This window comes from Phascolarctos cinereus, unplaced genomic scaffold (assembly GCF_003287225.1).
Source record: "Phascolarctos cinereus isolate Bilbo 61053 unplaced genomic scaffold, phaCin_HiC Scaffold_3;HRSCAF=262, whole genome shotgun sequence".
NCBI lineage: Eukaryota > Metazoa > Chordata > Mammalia > Diprotodontia > Phascolarctidae > Phascolarctos > Phascolarctos cinereus.
Genome location: NW_027555736.1, coordinates 131,828,961 through 131,849,931, shown reverse-complemented (window position 1 = coordinate 131,849,931; position 20,971 = coordinate 131,828,961). Strand labels below are relative to the sequence as shown.

General features: G+C 38.1%; 1 protein-coding gene across 1 annotated transcript in view; it reads left to right on the top strand.

The window, feature by feature from the left end:
• The window catches only part of IGF1R (insulin like growth factor 1 receptor), a 385,064-nt gene that overhangs the window by 355,256 nt on the left and 8,837 nt on the right, over positions 1-20,971 (top strand). The window contains exons 18-20 of the mRNA XM_020964050.2: positions 2,927-3,086; positions 6,580-6,709; positions 15,371-15,505. Coding sequence (XP_020819709.1) covers positions 2,927-3,086; positions 6,580-6,709; positions 15,371-15,505 — 425 coding nt within the window. The remainder of the gene's footprint in view (positions 1-2,926; positions 3,087-6,579; positions 6,710-15,370; positions 15,506-20,971) is intronic.

Below are 20,971 nucleotides of genomic sequence, written 5' to 3'. Positions count from 1 at the left end.
GGAGTCATGAAGAGTCAAACGTGGTTGAAGTAACTCAACAACAACGAGATACTTAAAATAAGAGGCCTGCCTCAGCCACACTTCCTAGTATACCCACATTTCTTAACTAGCTGTCAAAGGCTACATGATCCCTACTTACCAGAATGTATGGTGGAAAAGGTGCCATTTATCACAGTGAACTGAAACCATGCATCAGCATTGTAATTAATCAAAATTAAGCCTTGTAGTCTTTCTATTTTGAGATTAATTATGGGTTATGATTTTTCAATAAATACATATACTGTATTTAAGGCAGTGGTTTACAAGGGGTGGTCTGAAGATCACTGGGAGTCCCATGGGGCCTGTAAGGTAACAATTGTTTTCACAACAATACTAAGACATTTTAATGTTGAATCCATCAACTGTCTATAGATGAGCCCTCATAAATAAAAGCTCTTTGGGGTAGGGAGGGAAGGTGTCCCTCAATAATGTTTAAAAATGTAACGCATACTCAAAAGGTGCACATTTTTGAGACAAAAAGTTTGAGAAATGCTGCATAAGGTACCAAAAATTTAAGGGAAATATTGGGTCAATAGAAGAAAAGATAATGAAAGATTATTTATAAAACTATTGATCCTTAGTTACATGAAACAGCATTTTTTATTAAAATATAACACTAGAGACTACTAGGCTTGTCCTTGAGGAGTACAATTGTGAGTTCAGAGACAGTACTGTAATTAAGTTGTTGAAGAACTGGTCTGTTTATACTTAGCTCATTGCAAGCATCTCACAAGGTATGAAATTCACTTTTCCCCCTTTGATGTGTATAGAGAAAAGAGGTTGACTAGTGAACTCCAATAATGTGCTTTTTAAAGAAAGACTTTCCTCAAAGTTATGAATAGATTTGTAGTCTTCTTACTATTTAAGTTACAGATTATATGTTAAAATTCATTTTTTGTTACTCTGGTTTTTATTTTTTTTTTTTTAAAGTAGGGGCAGGGAGTCCATAGGGTTGGGAAGTTCAAATGCTGTAAAGAGAAGAGATTTCTGAATTACAAACTATCGTAGAAGTATAAGCTTCTTACTCCTTACTCCTTCAGTAGGAGGAGAAGGAAGGTATATACATCATCAGAGAGTTTTCATGCAGTTAATAAAGTGAATGCTTTTGAACAGAGACATGAAAAAAAATGAGATCTTTACCTCTAGACTCACATTTCCAGTTGCCTTTAGACATCTTGATCTAGATGTCCCATAGACATCTTAAACTCAGTTTAACCCATTAAATATCTTAAACTGAACCCCTAGTCTTCCCCAAAAACTCTCCCTTGCACCCGTTTTGAATTGTTGTATAACTGTTCAGGGCACCACCATGCCCCCAGTCACTCAGATTCCATTTTAGCTGTCATATTCAGCTTCTCATTCTTCCCACTTTCATATTCAAGCTGTTGCCAAGGCTTGTTAATTTTACCTTCTTAATGGTTCTCATACGCACTCCTTTCTGTGCCCTGACACTGCCACCACCTTGCTGCAGGCCCTCATCACCTCAAATCTAGACTATTCAGTACCTAGCTGGTGGGTCTTCCTGCCTCAAATCCCTCCCCTCACCAGTCTATCCTCTTGTAAAATTTGTAAAATTAATCTTCCTAAAGTACATATCTGACCTTGTCATACATGCCCCCTACCCCTATTAAAAAAATTCCATTGGTTCCCTATCACCTCTAAGATCAAATATAGAATCTTCTGTTTGGTATTGGAAGCCCTTCACAACCTGGCCTTCTCCTACATTTCCTGTGTTCTTGCACCTTACTCCCTCTCCATGTATTCTATGATCCAGTGACCCCTTGACATGCTTCACATGTGACACACAGTCCATCTCCAGGTGTTGATCATTTTCACTGGCTGTTTTCTATGTCTGGAAGCTCTCTCTACTGGCTTCCTTTAAGTCCCATCTAATCCCAACTTCATTAAGAAGCCTTATCTCCAATTTATCCTGCATATATCTCATGGTACAAAGCTGTTTGCATGTTGTCTGTCCCACTAGACTATGAGCTGCTTGAGAGTAGGAAGTGTCTTGTGCCTTTCTTTGTAACTCCAGCACTTAGCATAATGCCTGGCATATAGGAGACACTTAGTAAATGGGGCAGCTGTAGTTGTCTCAGTGGACCGAGTGCTGAGGCTGGAGTCAGGAAGACTCATCTTCCTGAGTTCAAATCTGGCCTCAGACATTTAGTAGCTGTGTGACCCTGGGCAAGTCACCTATTTGCCTTAGTTTCCTCATCTGTAAAATGAACTGGAGAAGGAAATGGCAAATCATTCCAGTATCTTTGCCAAGAAAAATCCATCATGGTGGGGGGGGGGGAACGACAAACAATAATAAAGTAAATGCTAATTGACTGAGTGGTTGCTTATGTAAATGGAGAATTTAAATGTAAAAAGGAAAATTAAAAGGAATATAAGGAAGTTTATGTGGAAATTGAGAAAGGATATATAGATAGATAGATATACATATTTACTTGAAGATTTGTCCTGTTTTTTCAAAAGCATGCACATTCAAATGAGTTTTAAAATGACCTTCTCTTAGCTATATTTTGTCCTTGGTAAACCATTGAGTTAAAAGGAGTATAAATTTCTAGGTGCTTGAGTAAAATAGAATTCTTAATACCAAAAATTGCTTGTTTCACTTTAAACATTTTATGTATTTCCCAAAATAGAAATCCCTGGTCTAAAGGAGTGCTAATTGGCATTTCTCGTTGTAGCTGAGCTTGATGTGGTTAGGGAGTGAGCACATGATTTTACCACTAAGCAGATGCTATGGTCTACATAATAACATGCTGATTCCTTAGCAGGCTGACTTGTGGTGATAGGATTGAGAAAAGGCATTACAGCTTTTGAAAGGGACAAATTCCCAATTTTTCTCACATTTGAATCCTTTATTGCTATCCATCAGAATAATCCATGCCAGATGCTTCCAACCTTAAAGAAGATGATTCAGATGGCTGGAGAGATTGCTGATGGCATGGCATATCTCAATGCCAACAAGTTTGTCCACAGAGATCTTGCTGCAAGGAATTGCATGGTTGCCGAAGATTTCACCGTCAAAATCGGAGGTGTGTTGTTCTTTACCTTTCTAACTTTGTGGCTATGTCAAGGAAATAGTCTTTTATGTTTCTGATACATTTTTGTATTACCATAGCTTTAGTTAGGTTTTGGAAGTACTTTTCTTTTTTGGGTTTGTTGTTTTGTTTTGTTTTAGGAAAAATGGCGCTCTCGGAAATGGCATATTTGTCCCCATATTCAGGGTTTGCATGATGATCATTTCCAGGGATGCTAGCGGCTCAGCAATGTACTATGTAGGTTTATGTATTTTGAATATGTGATAGGCAATAGCCCTGCAGAAGTTCAGCTAAGTTATGTTATCTGCAATTGTTCTCATTTCCCTCTTCCAAGGTATTGTATGTTTTGGCCCCACACAGGCTACTTAAATTATCTTTCCAGACACTTTTCCATTCTGTCTTATATAGCCCTTGTTTGTGGTAGCATTCCTATGCTGTTAAACACAGATTCCCCCAAGTCAAAGACTCCCCCAACTTTGTGGGAGTGGCGGATATGTAAATTCCTAATAATAAAATTTCGGTTCAAAATAGGGGAAAATGTGCTGCTGTCAGGAGATCAAGGAGACAAGGGCGAGGCAGGACCTCACTTAGCGACCTATTTGATAAGCAACAACAAAATACAAGCAGAGCTCATAAGTGAATTTTAGGTTACTGGCTAGTAATGTTTCTAGTGATCAGTGTTTCCATCTTGAGTGTACTTATTTTTAGTATGCACCAAGAAAAACATACACCAAATAAAACTACGGTGTTGCTGTGGAAACAGCCTCGCTTTTTCACTTTCATCTGATGGTTCTGATAGGCACAAAGGAAAAGTCATAAGAAAAATAGTGTAATCCAAGAAAACGGTTTAAGAAGTTAACTTTTTCACGTATTTCCTCTACAGTTTGTATGGAATATTTTCCTACCCCCACCACTCCCAATGTCTGACTATAATTTTTAAATGAGACATTTTACAGTCTCCCTCCCCCTTCCCCTCCCCTCAGGGAACTATGAATAGCTACTAAAGAATTATTTCCAAAGCAGGTGTTTCTTCATTTGCTCTTACAAATAAAACCATGTGCTACAGAGTAAATGAGTAGGTGAAACAAAACTATGATTGTCATGAAATATTCATTCAACACTTGCTAGCATGTGAGATGAGATTATGTATCATACAAAGCGTAGCTGCCATCCAAGACCTTGTTGCAAAAGTTATAGTACATGTGGCCCCAGCCAGCAGTAGCCCAGAACCATTTCTCTGGGGTTTTCACCAAGTGTCAAAGAGGTGAGGAGGGAAATGTGAGTACAAAAAAGAGGTGAATGGGTAAGCACAAGGGCCCTTGGAGGGTGGTTGCTTTCCTTTTCTCTTTATATAGCCTATGCTCATTTAAAAAAATTTAAAAAAAATCAAGCCTGAAATGTTTTATTAAGTTAATATGTAGCAAAGCATCATGTTAGACACTTGTCTATTTTTTAACCCCACTTTTTAAGTTTCTTTTGACCAGTCAATGTTTGCTGAGCACCTATTAGGTTCCAGACATTGTACTAAGTGCCTATGACCTTCAGCTTATTCGGATCAAATATGGGTTTCATAGTCCACCCCTACATATTACCTGCTTTCTTAGCCTCCATGAGACTGGTATGAAAGGACAGGTGCTTCATGCCAGTTTTATAATGAAATCATATAAGCTGTTATATGCTGTTTCTAACTAGATAGTGCAGTGAATAGAGTGCTGGGCCTGAAGTCAGGAAAACCTGAATTCAAATGTGACCTCAGACACTTACTAGGTATATGTGACCCTAGGCAAGTCATTTAACCTCTGTTTGCCTCAGTTTCCTCAAATTTAAAATGGAGATAATATTAATAATTGTAAAGAGCTTAGCACAGTGCCTGGCACATAGTCAAATGTTAGCTACTATTAAATTACTGTTATTATGATTACTACTAAAATTATCATCATTATTAGTATTATTTCTTGGCAATTTTTTGCAAATATTTTCTTGGAATTGCCTTGTCTTTCTCAAATTTATTTAAAATTTTGTATTAAGCAAAAACTTGATAGCTTTTCCTCAGTAGAAAGACCCAGCATTCCTTCTTTCTTCTCTTCCTCCCTCACCACTCTACTCCCAACCCCTACCCTTCATCCTCTGATTTGTATTGATACTGGGTTAACTCAAAGGCCAGAATCTTGAACTCACAAATGTTTTCCCAGAGCCATGTTTCATGTATCAAGAAGGATATGTACTAATTTTTTTTAATAAAAGTAAGTTTATTAGCCTTTTAACACAGTGCAGGAAAATAATGTTGATTAAGGTCCAAGGTGCTCTTGTACTTTTGCCCTTGCATACTTTCAAAGGTGAGTTTAACCTGTTGAGGAAATAGCAAATAGATATAAAGGAAAGATTTAAAGAAACAAAATTTGCCATGAGAAAGGAAGAATTGATGTATAGTAATATTTTGGATAAAGTAACCTGGAAGGAAATGTATTTAGGCTTAAAGGAGAACCAGATGTCATATTTACATACCATCTGCTAAGGACATGGAAATGAGAGAAACTTGAAAAACTGAATGAGATTAATGCATTGAAAACCATTATTGAATAATGGTCTTGGTTAGCTCGTAAATAACAACTTGGTTAGGAATCTCACCATGAGCAGGTGTAATCCTTCCTGCTTGGGGTTGGGGTGAGGGGAGAAGACTGGAAGGTCTCTCTAGCTCAGCAGTTCTGAGCTGCAGTGGGCTATCCTGAGCCGGTGTTGGCATAAAGTTCAGCATCAATGTGGTGAACTCCCAAGAACAGAGAAGCCACCAGGTTACTTAAAAGGGGTAAACCAGCCCAGGTTGAAATGTAGTAGGCCAAAGCTCCCATGTAGATCAGTGGTGGGATCGGGATCATGAGTAGCCCCTGCTGTTCCATCCTGAGTGGGAGAGACCCAGTCTTTTTTTTTTTTTAAGGGTTGGGGTGGAGTGGGGAGAATCTCATTATGTCATTTGGTTTATTTGGAATCCTGAATCTTAGTGCCTCATTTTCCACCTATTACTATGATCATCTTTTCTTGGAATGGTAATAACATGAAGTGAATTTTTCCTTGGGTAAATTTTGAAAGAGATTAGTTTGTTTTATGGATAAAGAATCAATTTTTTATAATATCAAGCTTTTATAAATTACATCCTTACTTTAAATGCTCTGATATTTCACTATTTAAAGCAACTCTATGGTAAATACTTTTAAAAGCAAAGAATCATTGAGCTCTTTCTTTTCATGACAATAATCATCCTTTAATTTGTTGACATTTAGAATTTTTTTAATATCTGGTTTTATTAATGTGAAGTATACCCATATTTAACTGTTAGTAGCATGCATTCATATCACATCCATTCTGTTTGGTGCTGTTAACAAAGTAGTGGATGACATGAATGATCACATGTTTATTATGTGTCTTTATTTCTCCTTTAAAGAATTGCTTGAATAATTTAAGTCCATTATTCCTTCTTTCAATTTTATAGATTTTGGCATGACAAGAGATATCTATGAGACAGATTACTACCGAAAAGGAGGTAAAGGATTATTACCTGTTCGCTGGATGTCTCCAGAGTCACTTAAGGATGGAGTCTTCACAACACATTCTGATGTTTGGTAATGAAATTTTGTTTAACAAACAAAAACTCATTCTGTCTCCACAAATCATACCAAATCAAGCTTAAATGTTTACCTCTTTCTCCTGTTGCTTTTATATCACCCTATTCCCAATTCTCCTTGTATTACTCAGGCTAGTTTCCTTAATCCAATACACTCTCTGGAATTCCTGTTATCAGTATGCCAACTAAAAGAAGAAATTAATCTTTTGAACTTTAAAGCCTGAGGTGGGGAGGGTTGAAGAGATTGTCATTCTCATAACTCTCATTTGAAAGGAGGCTAACTTAGGTCATTCTCCTAGGAACTGAGATTTTTCAGAACCAAACACGCATATACACTTATCAATATATTCATATTTTTCATTCCTTTATCTTTCAGCCTTTTCTCATTCTCTCATTCTTTATGTACTTGGATGTTTGTATCAATCAGTAAACATTTACTAAACACCTGCTATGTACCAGGCACTGTGCTAAGTGCTGGGGATAGAGAAAGAGGCAAAAACAGTCCCTGCCTTCAAGAAGTGCACAGTTTAATGGGGGAGACGACATGCAAAGAAATATATACAAACAATCTATATACAGAATAAATAGGAAATAATACAGGAAAGGCACTAGAATGAAGGTGAGTTGGGAAAGGCTTGCTGTAAAAGATGTGAATTTAGTTGGGATTGAAGGGAAGCTAGTAGTTTGAGCTGGAGATTGAGGCATGGGGGATAGTGGAGAAAATACCTAGATCCAAGAGATGGAATGTCATGTACATGGAACAACAAGGAAGCCAGTGTCACTTGATCAAGGAGTAGCTAGATAAGAGGATGGTGTAAGAAGACCAGAAAGGTAGGAGGAGGCCAAGTTAAGAAGGGCTTTGAATGCAAAACAGAGGATTTTGTATTTGATCCTCGAGGTGACAGGGAATTGCTGGAGTTTATTGAATTGGTGGAGGAGGAGGGGATAAGAGAGTGATATAGTAGGAAAATTACTTGAGTGGCTGAACAGGATGGACTGGAGTAGGGAGAGACTTGAGGCAGGCAAACCCATCAGCAGGCTATTGCAACAGTCCAAGCATAAGGTGATGAGGGCCTGCACTAGAGTGGTGGCAATAGAAGAGAAGAGAAGGGGCCATTTCTGAGAGATGTTGCAAAGATGAAATTAATAGGTCTTGGCAACAGATTGGGAGAATGGAGTATGGTGAGAGATGGCGAGGAGTCACGGATGGTTGAGATCTTGAGGGACTTAGAGGATGGTATTGCCCTAGATGGAAATTTAAAAATTCAAAAGTGGGGAAATCACTTGGGGAGAAAGATGAGTTCCATTTGGACAGGTTAGGTTTAAGATGTCTATTGGACATCAGGTTCGAGATGCTTCAAAGGCAGTGGGGCATACAAGATTTCAGGTTAGCAGAGAAGTTGGGTAAGGATAGGTAGATTTGAGAATCATCAGCATAGAAGTGGTAATTCAATCCATGGGTGCTGATGAGATCACCAAATGAGGTAGTATAGAGGGAAGAGAGAAGAGGGCCCAGGACAGAACCCTGCAGTTTACCTGCGGTTGAAAAAGTGGTGATCCAGAAGAGGATCCAACAAAGCAGACAGAGAAGGAGCAGTTTGATAGGTAGGAGAACCAGGAGGGAATGGTCTCCTGAAAACTTGGAGAGAAGGGAGAGGAACAAGGAAGAGAGGGCAGATATTGTCAAAAGCTACAGAGAGGCCAAGGAGAATGAGGACTGAGGAAAGGCCATTGAATTTGGCTACTAGAGATCACTGGCATTTTGTGGAGAGAGAAATGTGGGTGGAATGATACACTTTTAAGTCAGCCTATAAGGGGTTAAGAAGAGAGTGAGAGGAGAAAACCTGGAGGTACCTATGGTAGATGGACTTTGCACAGAATCTAGCTATACAAGGCAGAAGAGATATAGGGTGATTATTAGTGGAGATGGAAAATTCAAGTGATGGTTTTTTTCAGAATGGAGGAAGATGTGGGTATGTTTGTAGGCAGTAGGGAAGGAGACAGTAGATAGAATGGGAATGATAGAGGGGACAGTCTTAGAAGAGATAGCATGGAATGCGATTGCTTGAACAAGCAAAGGAGTTAGACTTGATAAAGAGTATAAGGCCAGTTCATCATATGAAATGGGTGAAGGAGGAGGAATTAGCAGAAGGCACCTGATGTGAAATGGGAAATGTAAAGGGGAAGAGGGAGGTCATGGCGAATAGCCTCTTTTTTCTGTAAAATATGAGGCAAGGCTCTTAGCTGGGGGTGGGGTGGGGGCAGTCATGTGAGGTTTGAGGAGGAATGAGTAGATTTGGAAGAGCCACTGTGGAGAGTAGCATAGGATGGGCACATATAACAGGATTGCCTAGTAGCAGTGAGGGCCCATTTGGGGTTATGTAACATAAATTTGTAGTGGACCCATTCAGAACATTTATGCACCTTTATTCAGCAGCATGCGTGTAGGAGTGAACGTAAGGGTGAGCAATCCAAGACTGAGGCTTTGCTGGGTGTAATAGGTGATAGGAATAAGGGGGCTCGGGATTCAAGAGAATGACAGTATAGAATTGGATTGGTTCCCCAAGGAGTCAAGATGGGGAAAAGAGGAGAGAGCGAATGATACATGGGAGATAGCCTGAGGAAAAAATTAAGGGGTCAAAGGATTGGAAGTAACAGTGCAGATGAAGAATAGGATTTTTTTAGGAAGGCAAAAGGGAGAGGTGAAAAGCTAATAGATTGTGGTCCAATAAGGGGATTTTGGAATTCTTGAAGGTGGAGGTAGTGTATTTGTGGGTGATGGCAAGACCAAGTGTGTGTGGCTGACAGAGGGTGCAAGAGTAGGTCATGAGAAGTGAATAGGTTGAGGAAATGAATGGTTAGGGTGTTTGAGGGAGAATCATTATGACTATGGAAGGGCAGGAGTTGGGGAAAAGAGAAAAATTGGAAGCCTTGTACTGAACACATTGAAGAAGGATGGGGAATGACCTAGAAGTCACTTGTACATGTATTTATATATCTGAAAATGTGCATAATGCCACCTTAGAGTTATATAGTTCCCTACCATTTATGAATTTCTTTCATATGCACTTTCACATCTGACTCCTTTCTTGCTTCCTTCCTTCCTACTTTCCTCCCTTCCCAAAATTCTTTAATTTATGTTGATACCAGGTTCATTCATATAGTATTTTGCTATTTATGAAACACTTTTATATGCAGTATTTCATTTGATCTCTACAACAACACTCTGAGACAGCTGGGGCAGGTTATTATTTATCCCCATTCTACAAATGAGGACCTTACAGTGCACAAAGATCGATACAGATTGGTTAAGTGGTATAGTTGGGGTGCAGGCCCAGGGTCTTTTGACCTCTATTTAGTGCCTTTACTACTATGAATCTTGAATTGCCTTTTTCTTTTTTTTAATATATAAAGCTTATGCGTCTTTATTATGTTTCCCGTTAGTTCCATCTGGGTTTCTTTTTTTCCTTCAGTAGGCATACTTGGTTGTTGACTCATAGGTAGAATGGGACATAAAATATCTTCCTTCTTAATAAAAGTCTCTTAGTATAGTAGCTTTGGACAATGTAGAGAATTCAAGCTCTACCCTCTTCTTTATCCTCCTTTCTCGGCAAGTTTGTAGATGGGTAGTCCGTTCCTAAAACATAATTGAAGGTCTTGGCAAATAGTTGGACATTCTGGCACGTCAGCTTCCCAGAGTATCACATGATTTCTTGGCTTTCTTAGCAAGGGATATTATTGCTTATGTGTTGTTTACTTCCAACTGTCTGGATGACAACACAGAAGAACCATTTAAATAGTAACCTACATCAGTTTTTTGACCTCATGAACCTCCAAGGGCTCGTGCCTGTTTTTTTTGAGTCAGGTGTTTATTAGAAATAGCATTTAATTATGACACAGCAAAACATTGTTACTTCATTGTGAGGTCAGATATTGGAACTGTAGTGAAATAAGGATGTCCAAGAAGGAGCCTTTCCACTTACCAAATCAATCCCATTTTTAGAGATGAGAGGTGAGGGCAAAAGCAAGTCCCAGTACTACTTAGTTATTTTTGCTAAAAGCAGTCATGAAGGAATAGATGTTTACTACCAATTTCCCATTTCACTGCTTGGCCAAATAGAATCACTGAGAAAAAAAAACATATAGAAGCAAAATAAATATCAAGTACTCTTTTTTTTTAAATTAAATAGTAACATTCCTTTTTATGAAGATTTTGAGGATTACATTATCAAGGTAGGAATTATATATCTCATATATGCTGCTACCCCAATTGTGAAATAAGATTGCCTATTCTTGAAGGCATCTAATCTGTTATAGTCCTGAATCATTTTCATGGGATTTGCAACTAAAGAGAATCCCAGGGGCAGCTAGGTGGTGTAGGGGATAGAGCACTGGCCCTGGATTCAGGAGGACCTGAGTTCAAATCCAGCCTGAGACACAAAACACTTACTAGCTGTGTGACCCTAGGCAAGTCACTTAACCCCATTACCTAACCAAAAAAAAAAAAGAGAGAGAGAGAATCTCACATGACCCTAATGCAAGAGATCATGGAATCACTGAATCAAAGAAAATTCTATATTAAAGTGCTTTGCAAACCTTGCAACTCTTTAGTTATCATCTACTGTTATTAGTGAATCTTAGCATCAAAAGAATTGAGTCCAATCATATAAAAATCTATTCTGTAACATTCCTAATAAGGGCAGCTAGGTGGTTCAGTGGATAGAGCACCAGGCCTGAAGTCAGGAAGACTCATCTTCCCGAGTTCAAATTTGACCTCAGACTCTTACTAGCTGTGTGACCCTAGGCAAGTCACTTAATCCTGTTTGCCTCAGCTTGATCATCTGTAAAATGAACTAGAGAAGGAAGTGGTAGACCGTTTCAGTATCTTGGCCAAGAAAAGCCAAAATGGGGTCACAAAGAGTCAGACATAACTGAAACAACTAAAGAACAAAAAAGCATCCCGTATAGGTGAAATCAATTTTAATCTTTGGTTGAATACTTCCAGTGATGGGAAGCTCATTCATTTATGAGTCACTACACTGCATTTCACTGTTGGACAACTTTAGTTGTCATAAAGTTCATTCTCCTGTTGAAGTAAAATTTCTTTGTCATAATTTTTAGCTGCTGTACCTAGTTGTTCTGCCCTCTGGAACACAGATGTCAAGCCCACTCCCTCATGGGCAGAACCAGCTTAAAATGTAACTGGGAAATGTTTAACAAAATAAATAAAAATATAATGCAACATAAGTCATGGGTGTGGTTTTCTAAATCACTATAGGCTTGACAAGGATCCTTTCTGTTTGAGTCTGACACCATTGCTCTAGAGCAACACAGAACAAATCTACTTTCTATAAGACATCCTTTTCCTGTATGACATCCCTTCAAAGAGCTGAATATAGTTATATTCTCTCCTTATAGTCTTTTCTTTGGACTAAAATCCCAGTTCCTTTCAGTTTCTCATAAAGCTTGGGTTATAAATTTTGGATCTCCATCATGATGGGCATCTTTTGAATGCTAAACAACTTTCCAGTGTGTCTATCAAAATAGCATTCTGACATTTGAAGAGAATATTCCATATATCAGTCAAATCAATAAATATTTATTGAGTATCTTTGTGCAAGGTCCTAAAACAACGAGTACATTCATTAAGACTGTTCTCCTACAACATGGTCTGTTAATGCAGCTGTGGATTATTTAATATTAGCTTAAATAGCTGGTGTTTCATGCTGTTGGTTTATGTTCACTTCCAAACTTCTGTCCAAAAGTTTTCCACGTTTCTCTGAACAAGAATGATGCATCAATGCACTCTTTTAAAATTTGCCACGATTTCTAGTAGTCAGTTTACTGCCAGTGTATAATATGAAATGCCCATCGGTTTGTATATTTCTGTATGTCAATGTATAAGGCATTGATAATCCTCCCCTTCCTTTTTCAAGTGACCCCCGATCCAGAAAACCAACATTACATTTGATTGAGGAACAATCTTTATCTTACACAATCCTTACACCTACACAGTATGGACACTGAAAATGTTAACCCCGGTTGTGTGTTTATATGTGTGGGAGGGGAGAGGTAGTATTGGCAAGAGGTAGGAATGGAGAAAAATCCAAATACCATATTAATAAGTTCTCTACGTAGACAGATACATTTAATCTGCAAAAGTGAAATCAATTCAAATTATCTATTAAGTTAACATATGGTCAAAATTTGTGTAGTACCTTGCCATATATTAAACTGTTTTTTTAAAATACCTAATCTGAAAATCTGACATACAACATTCACAGGCTAGTCACTACCTGACATTAATCAACATCTGTAAAATGATCTAGTTGATGAACCTAGCTTAGAGGACTTTTACTTCTAACACTCTCTGGTGCTTTGGCTAGTTATTGAAGCAAAATTATTCTGCTTTTCCATCTACACAATATTGATACCAGGTAAGTGCACAGTTATTTCCTAAGGCATTATAGTATGGGGACTGGAGCAAGATAATTATAGCCTGCTAGTCACTTTAAGTAATGAAGGAAGATAACTGAGCCTGAAACAAACATTCTTATTTTTTTTGAAAGTTGCATTTTTGTGGCCTACTGGGTTGATAAATAAAAAAGAAAAGACGCAAATAAAGCACAGAAAATGTTAGACAGTAGGACTGCTTTAAAGAAAAGCTCTGGAGTCCCTTTTCTGTGACCGAGATGGAAGACAGTAAAAATAGAAGATATATCATTCACTGTACTGCTTGACAGTTCAGACATCACAAACTTACAAGAGGCATGTCACTTATGTGAACCTACATATTTAACAATGTAGAGATTCCCATTCCAGAAATGACGGGGATAATATCTGCTTGGTCTTTTTAAAGCAGTTATTTTGAGGTCTGAGTGCATAAGCTTTTCTAGAACTCTTGTGTAATATAAATACTATTTCATGGTCAATAGAAGTTATAAAGGACCATGAGGTGGGGTGGGTAAATCCCCCCTTGCCTACTAAGATTCTATTTAGGTCATACCAATATGTGCTTTGAGTATCCATTTATACTGAATCTGACTGCAAATACAGAGTTATCTAAACAGCATCTAAAATTTTACAGTTCAAAGGGTCACACATTTTTATACATATTCTATGGATTTTTGTGTTGTGCTTGGGGGCCAACTTCCGGTGTGGAAATGCTGGGGTAGGATAGATCCCACTGGCACCATTTTCTTTGTATCTGCCCAGTCCAAAGAAGCCCCTTAGCAGCTTAGTGATGCTCTTCATGCTTTGCTAATTGACATGAACTGAATGTAAAGGCAAATAGAACAAGAAAAATTAGTATATAATAAGGATTTAATACAAAAAACGTAATTACGCAGATGTAGAGTATTTCTATATTTAGTTTTATATAGCGGGTAAGTGGAAACCTATGTATTCTTTTAATTTTTTATTTTAATTCTTTATTTGGTAGTTTTGTAATAAATAAAACTAAAGAGCAGAATTTGTGTGGCATTCTTAATCATTTCTCTTCATGGTTGTTTTACTCTACATATGCCTTTGTTCTTTGACATGTTCTTTAATACCTCTTCTCCTTGCTTCTCAAATCCAATTGGTCACCAACCCTTGTTCTGTCTTCCTCTAGAGTATCTTGAATCTGTCCCTTGTCTATTCCTACTATCACCAATCTATTTCTCACCTTCCTCACCTCTCCCTCAGACTATTGCGACAGCCTCTGCTCATTCCAGCCTCCACTATATGCTTCCCTACAATCTATCCTTTACATGGCTTCTACACAGTCTTCCTAAAACACAGTTCTAATAATGGTACTGCCCTCCCTTGTTTAGCACTTTGAATGGTACCCTGTTACCTCCTGAATCAAGTCCAAACTCTTTAGACTAACACTGAAGAGTTTCCATAATTGGATTCCTATCTATCTGTCCTGTACATCTCCTACTTCTTTTCTTCACGTACCCTACATTCTAGCCAAACAAGACTGCTTGATGTCCTTTCCATATGCCCTAAAGTTCCCTGCCTCCATGTCTTTGCTTAAGTTGTTATCTGTTTCTAGGATACTCCCTTCTCCTAGCTATGTCTGATTCCAACCCATTTTTCAGAGGCCGTCTCTTCTAGGAAAGCTCTGAACCTCTCTCCAGCTTGCAACTGCATGTGTCTTCTTTCTCCTTTGAATCCTCATGGCACTTTTTTGATATTTCTCCTATGGAACTTCTCACATGCTGTCATTAGCTTTTTTTGTAGTTGGCCTTAACCCCTTCTACTAGATAGTAAATGTATTGAAATCAGGGACTTTGTCATTTTTTAATTCAGTGAAAATATTTATCTCCCTTGTGGTCCTTAGCACAGTATTTCACATTCAATAGGAGCTCAGTAAATGTTTTTTTGAACTGAATTCCCTCAGGCCAGATTATAATAGAAAATCACTTCCTTAAATATTGTACTCTGAGAAGTTATGGCCAAATCATCATTATAGCTGTCATGAACTATTGGGACTCAACCTTTTTTTCCTTTATTTACAATGGCCTCTACAGCCTAAACTTTGTCCTGCTCAAAAGTAGATGAAATGATGGGAGGGGAACTATTAAAAAGAGCTTAGTTCCTATTTAAAAGAACAGCAGCAACAACCACCGACTTGCTCATTCGCCTTTTAAATGTTTTTTCTTTGTTATTTTAGGTCCTTTGGTGTTGTCCTCTGGGAGATTGCAACATTAGCAGAGCAGCCCTATCAGGGCATGTCTAATGAACAAGTTCTCCGGTTTGTAATGGAGGGTGGCCTTCTAGAGAAACCAGACAACTGCCCCGATATGCTGTATGTATTTCCTGGGCCTCTTAGTTTCTTTCTTGTTTCTATTCTCTGATACTGCCTCCTTCAATTAGTAAATGAGGGATTGAAACTCAGAGAAGCAAGTCCAACTGCCGGCAGTGTTATTAATAGGCTTTTACATTGGTGGCTGCCTAGTGGGACTTTACCCCTAAGGAACCATGTTTGATGAATCATCTGCCTTTAGGAATATCTTTGTGGGGTTTTTTGCTTTTTTTTTTTGTCTCACATCTTTTTTATACTTAGTGTACATACAAGTTTGGCAGCATTTGCTTTCTTGTTCAGGTGAAGACCGCCTGTGAAATTTATGACCAACCTTTCCTATCCTTCCCACCCCCCCACAATCCAGTCTACACACAGACCTGCACACACATGCACGCAGGAACAAGGGTAGTGAATATCTACATTTCATCAGTGTAAAGTCACTTTAAGCAACGCTTTGCAATCACTGGCTTTTTTTTAAAGACCATAACTGTGGAAGGCAAGCTGAAAGAAGATGTGATCTTTGGTATCAGGAATTTTTAGTGTCTCATGCAGATGAAAAACACATCAATTCTTTACCTTGGGCAGTTCCAACATATTGCTGCAACCAGGGCTTTTTCTCAGTGAGGTAAATATTTTCCCCCTTTCTGCTAAGTGTTTAAAAAGAGTGTGAACCATTTGACTAATATTATCACTCAAACTTCATTTTAGTGAACAATGTGGAACTGAAACATGCTTTAACTTAGCTTTAAATCCCTCTGTACACAACCCTTGGCATGCACAGCCTTAGTTAATTTTAGGCACTTAATACTCTCATATTCTCAAACTGTGTTTTTGGAAGGAAAAACCTCCAACTTGTCGTTTTGAAATTTGTTTGAGGCTGATAATGGGCATATGATTCCTTATGGTCCTCAGCTGCTGAGCATTCTTGTGAAAAGAGCTTTTCTGGCTAGAGGTTTTGCTCTGGTGTCAGATGACAGTGTTGTTTTGTGACTTGAGGAGGTAGGAGCTGGGAAAAATGGGAGGCGGTGGGTACTGAGGGGTGGCGCTGCACTGTGACTTTATGACTTCCCATATCACACTCTTTTCTTTGTGCAAGACCAGAAGGAGAACGCAAGAAATCTCTCAGTTATATTAGACATATTAAGACAAGTTGTAAAAGTAGAAAATGGAATGACTTGGTTTCTCATATTCTGGTTAAAGCAAAAATCTTCTTCATAGAGTTTCTGGATTGTGCTCTGAAAAGCATGAATGAATGTAGTCTGCTCATAAGTAGTAAAGGTTGCGTATTAACTTAAAAAGTAAAAGTTAAAAACCATGAGTAGTCATTCTGGGAAAGGCAAGGCATGTCAGAAAGAATTTTAGATTGCCTTTTTGAATTGTTTTGGAAAAACTGTCCCACCATTTTGATGTCCACCCTGGATGGTGTCTTTTTTGGAGAAGCATCTGATAATAGATGTTTTGTGGACAGACTTTTCATTTCATGTTCTTGAAAACTACTTCCACCAGGAAAAAATATAAATCCATTGCCCTTTCTGTAGATTGAGATTGTGTTGGGACTTGAAGGATAAGTTTGAAGCAGATGCTTTCTCTGCAAAAATTCTCTCAGAAGAACAATGTTGAAATGGTGAGGCTGACTCTTGTAGCATTGTGGCTATTAGTGTTAAGCATATTTCCGTGCTTTTTAGTACATCGGGTACCCTTTGAAATTTGGTTCCTTTATTGTATCCTTTAAACAGTTATTGTGAATGCAAAAGGCAAAGGGTGAAAGAAGGTTGCCAAGCATCAGCTATGCCCTTCACAAGACACATTTCTTTGACAAAGTAAAGCTTTGATCTGTATTATAAACACAGTCTGTTTAGTGGATAGGGACAACCACCAACACTGTGAGATATATACATCAGGCTTTGCTTTACATTAGATTTCCCAGAACCCAGATCTGCAAAGAGTCCTTTCCAGTTCTCCTAAATATATCCTACTCAACCTGAGAGTATTGATAAAAATTACTTGGGGGATAATTTTTAATTAATTTGAGCAAAATGTCATCAGAATATATAAAGCAGGGATTTTTAACTTTTTCTGTGTAATGGACCCCTTTGGCAGTTTGGAGAAGCCTATGGACCCTTTCTTAGAATAATGTTTTTAAATGCAAAAAAAATAAAATACATAGGATTATCAAAGAAACTAATTATACTGAAATATAGTTCTATCAAAATGTTTATGTTTTGTTTTGTTTTGTTTAGTTCATGGGCCCAAGGTTAAGACTCTTAATTTAAGCTATGATGTTCATTGTTAAACATGGTAGAGTATTGGAGAAGCATTTAAAAAGAGCCTAAGTAAACAGGTGTTAGCTTTGTCTTAGGGGAGGGGGAGTGGCATTAGGGAGGGCATGAGTATTTCTCTTTTGCGTCTTTTCTTGTGATTCATGTAAAATTTTGTCTATAAGATATTTGTGGGACTCATAAAGTTGATCCACCCACAGATGAATGGTATTTTAATATTCATTTAAGATGCCTGGGAATCTGAGCCCACCTGCTATGGGAAAATCAATACACTTCCTGTTCTCAGCATAATGTAACAGGAGAATTGAGGAGAGGTAGTATTTAGATGTTACGAGTTTAATTCAGTTAGATGTCTTTATTTTGTGGTCCAAAGGTTCTCTGGAAAATTCCTCTCCCTTCTGGATGCATAACAAAATAAAAGGAACACTGTTTAGTTTTATAGGTAGCATACCTATTTGTCCTCTCATCCTCATTTATGGATAAATTTAGCAAAGGAAGATATCCTCTAGGAGACAATTTTTTTGGATACAAAGAATTGGAAACCAGCTCAAAATGGAAGAGAATATTTTAAAACCAGATCCAGGCCATATTCTGATGTCTTGAACTCATGTAACCTCCCCCAAAGTCCAGTCCTGCATCATTTACACACATACTCTCTCACCTATATGGCATGAAGTTCATACACACATATGTACATATATACATACACATACACACAAACACACACACACACATACATACATATACACATATATATAGGGTGTTCCAAACATCTTAGTGTAACGTATTAAACTTTACTAGCTTAACACACTGCACTAAGGCTTTTGGAACAGCCTGTATGAGTGTAGTTTCTTGTGAATGGCAGTTTTCTGTATGTAAGAATTAAAAGGAGAATGTACCAACCTCTAGATAGACCTGAAACAAAATAACCCAAGGGCGTCTGGACTGCTTTATTGTTCAGTTTGCAAAACGTAATGGACACAACTCCCCCACCCTTGTTGATTAAAAGCCATACATTGTTGAAGATTCTTGGCTGGTTCTGCTAGGATTCCAAGTACTTGAATAGAGACCAAACTTAAATAAATTGATGCTTCCAGCCTGTTTTAACACTTGGATAAAATTTCCCCATGGTAAACAGTACATCCTAATGCCATTAACTTGCTTACTCTAACATAAGAGTATTTAAATTAGAGCAAGCATTTAAGATACCAAGGCCAGGGAATAATGCAGCACAGCAATTTCATGGCCTAGAAGTTGTTTTTGAAACATGAACTCCCTATGAAAATGTGCGGTGGTGACTCTAATGAGGTTGCTTTTTGGAGGCATTAAAGCAGACACACACACACAAGCCTCTTCCCTCCGTGTTCTGCTTTGTAGGGAACCTTGTTGTCCCGAGTGTCGTGATCACTGTTCTCATCAGGTCTGATTGAAGCTTCTCCTCCATGATGTTAAAAGCAAGAATGCTTTGATCCTTAAGCTCTTCATATGTGTCCTAGCTTGCTAACGCTCCTACACAGATTTTGACTTGTCCTTTTAATGATTCCTGCTCAAGTGCTAAGAGCAAGAACAAGTCTGTCAAAGAAATGCTTCTCCTTCCTCTCTCCTCACCTTTTTTTTTTAATAAAGAGTAAAGCAGTGTACAGTAGTAGTAAATGATTACTAATTTTCTTTTAGCCTGGTTGTAATGCCTCAGGATCATCCAGTTTGCCAGATGTCCCTAATGTCTCTGCTTAATTATGGTCTCAGTTATATGCTGAATACATTTAAATAATGAAACTTAACAAGCTGGGATTTTTTAAAAGGACTTTTATCATTTTAACACCACAGCTTTTTGACCACATGGTTTTCTTTGCTATAGTTTGTTTATCTCTTAGACCAAATATTATTTAAGGGATATGGTATTTCTTCGACATAACACTTCATCTCTAATTCACCCACCACCACCCCCAAAACAAACAAACAAACAAAAAAAAAACCCAACTTTTAACCAACATTTTAAAAGGCAGAGATGTTTGTTGATTTGTTTGGTTTTTAATCAGCTCATATACTCCTTTAGAGGCTAGAGTCTATTGGAAAGTTTTCTTGTTGAGATAGTGTAAACAAGGTCTTGAATCCTGTGGAGTAAAAAAAAAAACAACACTTCCTTTTATGGGAAGCACTGGAAGGTTTTTTAATCTGGAATGGTTTAAAGGAAGCATCACATGGCCTTGTTTGTGCTGATGTCACATGCATTACTCCACTGCTTTGTGGTATCTCCCAAGCATTGCCCCCAGGCCACAGGGCTTTAAGCCAGGGAATATCGAGTGAGCGTTCTTGGCCCAGCTGATGCTTCTATTCAGGGACATACCAGCCTGAGAGAGGCATAGCCATGAAGTCACAGAGATGGATTTTATATATTTATGTCAGAGCTTTATTTCTACATACAGTGTTTTTCTCTTCTCCCGCCCTTGGGAAATGGTGGAACAAGAGAAGAGAGAAAGGAACATGGGAAGGCAGATTTCTCAGATCCTTTACAAAGAGAAGTTGACTGAACCATAAATGCTGAATGTGTGTCAGTAAATGCAAAACTTTTACAGTGCTCATGATTGTAGAGGAGGCCAAGAGGCTCCCAGGGGATTTTTGACAGTTCCTGGGTTCACTTTGTAACAAATAAACTATGCCTATTAGAAAGGAAAGATTTAGAGCTAGAAAGAACCTTAGAGACAATCTGGCATTGTCCCTTTGTTTTCACGTTGAAGAAATGCGACTTGCCCAAGGTCACACAGATTATAAATATCAACTCTTAGATCTAAACTGTAGTCTTTTGACTCTAAATCCAGCTCTCTGTTCTATCATGTCACCGTTACCTGAAAAATATACTTGCTTTAAATTGTGTGTATAAACTTTTTTTCACTCCTGGAATACTAGAGAATGCTATTTCTCCCTTATACATTCGTAGACAAGTAATCACAGATATTTTGACTGAACATGATATGAAATCTGTTTGTACTCCTTCAAAGCCTCATATCCTCACTCATCTACCCTAGACACATTGCCCCTCCGAGACAGATTCAACTGATAGTATTCTCTAACAGCCCTTTATATTCTTTCTGGTCATGCGACAGGATTTCCTCTTTCCACAGCAAGCCTTACTCCTTCGTGAATGTGAATTTCTTGGCAGGGAGGGGAGAAAGGAGGTAGGGCCACCTGT